General features: G+C 45.1%; 1 protein-coding gene across 1 annotated transcript; it reads left to right on the plus strand.

Moving 5' to 3' along the window:
- The first annotated feature begins 2520 nt into the window (after nt 1–2520).
- Nucleotides 2521–3504, plus strand: LOC127031846 (olfactory receptor 472-like). The gene has a single exon (XM_050918864.1). It carries the CDS (start codon nt 2521–2523, stop codon nt 3502–3504), a length of 984 nt encoding a protein of 327 aa, XP_050774821.1.
- The last annotated feature ends 768 nt before the right edge of the window (nt 3505–4272 follow it).

Here is a 4272-nt window from a genome sequence, read left to right on the forward strand (position 1 = left end):
AGGTTTCTATCTCCTATAAAGAGAATAGGAAAAGGGTAACATCATTTCTGATGCTGCTTTTCCAGAATGACACAGGTTCTGGCCAGTGGCTGGTCTCCTTCCAACCAAACTCTGGATCACTTGAAAGCAGACTTGATGAACTGAAGACAAAGATGAATTGACACGATCCCATGAGCTGCTATCTGTTTCATGACCCAAATAAGGATAATAATCCTACATTCCTGGTACATAACATTTATGGTATATGAAACTACAATAATTTCCTTCTCCATTCAGACTTCCACGGTGCACTGTAAATGCATAGTGAGACAGAGGACAAAATGTTCAAAAGTGCCTAAGTCCCTTGATTAGGAGGTTACTAAGTTAATAAGGTGCTTTTGAAAATGGGACTTAGGAGTTTTAAAGCATTTTAGCCATAACCCCTTACCACTCTATAGGTGATGGGATGGATCACATGATGATTGCCTTTCTGTTTATTCCCTCCGAAGCACATGGCATTGGCCACCATCAGAAGACAGGACACTGGGCTAGATGGACCTTTTGGTCTGACCCAGTATGGCCTTTCTTATGTTCTTAGCCATATATGCAAAAAAAAATCAATTGGATAAGACCAAGATTTTCAGACTTGATTCGTGTTTTTGTAAGCTTCTTTTTTTCAATGCCCAACAGCAGACATTTTAAAAGGGCTTGATTTTCAGAAAGTGCTGAGCGCCCACCTTCTGAAAATCACTAGTCACTTGCTACTTGGTATAAATTATTCAGTGAAGAACAACAACATTTGCTGAAGAATTTTTGTGATCAAAGAGCATCCAACCAGCTCTGTTTGTAACTGTGGCAGTTGCATTTGCTGAACATCATTGAGAAATTTTTTTCCAGTTTTCTGCTCTGTGTGGCTCTTTCAGGAAGCAGTTTAGCTAAGAACTGTAGTATGGTCCTGTGCATAGTCTTTAAAGAAGCATGGATGCCAGTGATAGAAAAAAAAACTGCTGGACTATTATTTGTCAAATACATATTTGCCAGGATTTTAAAGGGCCCACTTTGAGACACTCTAAAAGGGCCTGATTTCCAGAAAGAGGTGAGCATGTATTTTACATCTAAACAGTGAGACCTGATCTATTGTAGCTTTGTATCCATGCATGTGAGAGGCAGAAAGAAGCAGAAAACGAGAGAGGCAGGGGTTAGCATAGCCTTGGGATAAAAGCAAGAGACAGAGCTACTTTTGGGCACAGGACCCAATGGAAAGGCAGACTTGGATTGCTGAATGAGAAAAGTGCCCTTTGCACATTCTTTGTAAATAAACAGGATTCCCTACAAATATCTCTGATTTTTATCACAGATCTGTGCTACCTGTGCCAGCCAAGGGACAATGGTATTTAAATTTATTTCCCCATGTTAACTGCTGAAGACTCCCTGTCTCACTGGTGCTAAAGATTTCCCTCTGTTGGGGTGTGACCATATGCCCAGTGAAGACCCTTCACATTGTAAACTGTTCAGGGAAAGGACTTGGTTCATTGTTGTGTCTTGTACTTAATAAATAACAAAAGTGAGGCAAGGAATGATTAAGAGACATACTCAAGGTCACCAGCAAGTCAGAGGCAAAAACCAAAATCGAGATTTTTATAGGAGAAGTCTATCCTGGCACACAGTCGCATGCTTTTACCTTGACACAGTGCTACCTCTCATCAGTTATTATCCATTGTGTCCCGAATGCTCACGGTTCACAGCAAAGTTTGGGGCTGGAGCTAGTCCACAATTTACTGAATGATCAATTTTCCTCTCAGTTTGCTGATTCAACAAAATGTAAATGTTTCACGGGAACATACCAATTTTGGCACATTTTTTATGACAAATAAGTGAGGTATTTTATTTCTGTAATTTCAAAACACGTAGATTCAACTATCATCTCGAGTTTAATAGACTAGAATAGAACCGAGTAGAAATGATAAAGTAAAAAGGAAGTGCTTTATCGTTAGCCCAACAAAGCATGTCAACATTTTGATAAGGTTCTTTAACTCTCTCTGAAATGAAATTTGTCAGAATTTTGCTGGAAATGTTGCTGTTTCATTATGATCTGGGATGAAAGGCAATTTCAGAAGGTCAGGATTGCTCATTAAATGGACATTCTGAGTTTTGGCCAGGTCACATCATTGAAAGAAGAGAAATAAATGAAGCACAGCTTCAAGAAACTTCTTCTTATTCACAATGGGAGTGGAGGGCCAATACTTTTGCTCTAACTTGATAAACTCCATTGCTCTTCTAGACCTAGGCTAGACCGCAGGAGTCCTGATGCTAAGATACCCATTCTCTAGCCCACTAGACCCCAGGCCTTTTTCAGAGCTAAGATACAACCTAGGAGTCCTGGCCTCCATTGCTCTAACACTAGACATCACTCCCCTCCTTCACTGCTGTAAACACTAGACAGCGCTACTTCCCACAAGGACGCATAGCTACAGGTTTTATGGATATTTTTTTAATTGTCTCATAATTATCTGCTGACTATCTTTCCTTCAGACCCTCCCTATGAAGGAGACAGGCAGTGGAAACCTCACCACCATCTCCCACATCCTCCTCCTGGGATTTGGGGACCTCAAGGAACTGTGGATCCTTCTCTTTACTGGATTCCTAGCTGTCTATATCATACCCATGGCTGCCAACCTCATCCTGGTAGTGCTGGTGGTGCTGGATCCGCATCTCCAGACCCCTATGTATTTCTTCCTCTCCAGCCTCTCCTGCCTGGAGATGATCTCCACCTCCAACATCTCCCCTGTGATTCTTGATCGTCTTCAGGCAGGCAATGTGACAATATCTCTGGGTGGCTGCTTTGCACAGCTCTATCTATTCGGCTCTCTGGCCACCGTGGAGTGCTTCCTGCTGGCAGCCATGTCTTATGACCGGTATTTGGCCGTGTGCTGCCCACTTCACTACCGTTCCCTTATGGACGGCAAGGTCTGCAGGCAGCTGGTGGTTGAGTCCTGGGTGGGCGGGTTCCTATTCATGGGGATTGTCTCACTGTCACTTATAACCTTGAGCTTCTGTGGGCCCTGCAAGTTAGACCACTACTTCTGTGATTTCCAGCCCCTCCTGGAGCTCTCCTGCACCGACACCTCCATTGTCCAGACAGTCACATTCTTCCTGTCCTTCATCCCAGCCTCCTCATTATTTCTGACAGTCACTTCTTACATTTGCATCACCTGGGCTGTGCTGAGGATCCCCTCTGCCTCAGGGAGGCGCAAAGCCTTCTCCATCTGCTCCTCCCACCTCACTGTGGTTATGCTGTTCTACGGAACGTTGGTGGCTGTGTACATGTTCCCCAGGGGCAGCACGGAGCTGAACCCCAGAAAAGAGCTCTCCCTGCTCTACACAGTGCTCACCCCACTCCTCAATCCCCTCGTCTACAGCCTGAGGAACCAGGAAGTGAGCAAGGCCTGTGGGAGAGTTGCCAGGATGGTCTCATTGGGGGGCTTATGCCACCAGCAAGTCTCCAGCTTATGGCCAACACAATAGCTGCTACTGCATGAGAGAGGCTTGGGGACACCACTACTGGGAATTCTAACAGCTGAATTATCCTCATTCCACTGCTCCCTGATCATCATCCTCTGGGCCCTACTGACCTAGTCTCTGATGGTCTCTACTGCTCTCTCTTGGAGTCTTTTGGCCTGCTGGTCTCCCTCCACCCCTCCTGCTCTCTTTTGGCTACAGTTGGGTTCTACCAGCCCCTACTGGTCCCACAGCTCATCCCTGGGTTCTACCAGCCATTGCTAGTCTATGCTGGCATCTGCTTTTCTCTATTGTCCACAGCTGTGATCTTCCGGCCTCTGCTGGGCTCGAACTGCTTCTGCCAGCCTATTTGTAGCACTGGAGTCCCTAAGTTCACTAGATCAATTGCTCCCTTCCAAAATCTGGCTGCCAACTGGAAGCAGTTGAATTTTTTCCACTTGGATGGGGAGAGGGTGAACAGAGCTGCATTCCCATTCATAGTGCATCCAAGCAGGAAGCTACCGTAATCCACTGCTCATGCATCCGTTATGAAGTGCTTCATATCCCAAAAGGGCCATGTCTAGGTGTGCAGGAGGTATAGCTTGGACTGCCCCAGTTCTGCATATTCACAAGCAGTAGGGATGGCCCGTACAGGACAAGTGATCTTCTGCTGTAGATGTAGAAATTGCTGCTGCCCCTGATTATTTCCCCAATGCCCATAGAAGGATTTGTCTTTCACAAACACATGTCAAAATTCGAGCTGGTTGAAAAATTTCTGATGGGCATTTCACTGAA

This window comes from Gopherus flavomarginatus, chromosome 11, assembly GCF_025201925.1.
Source record: "Gopherus flavomarginatus isolate rGopFla2 chromosome 11, rGopFla2.mat.asm, whole genome shotgun sequence".
Taxonomy (NCBI): Eukaryota; Metazoa; Chordata; order Testudines; family Testudinidae; genus Gopherus; species Gopherus flavomarginatus.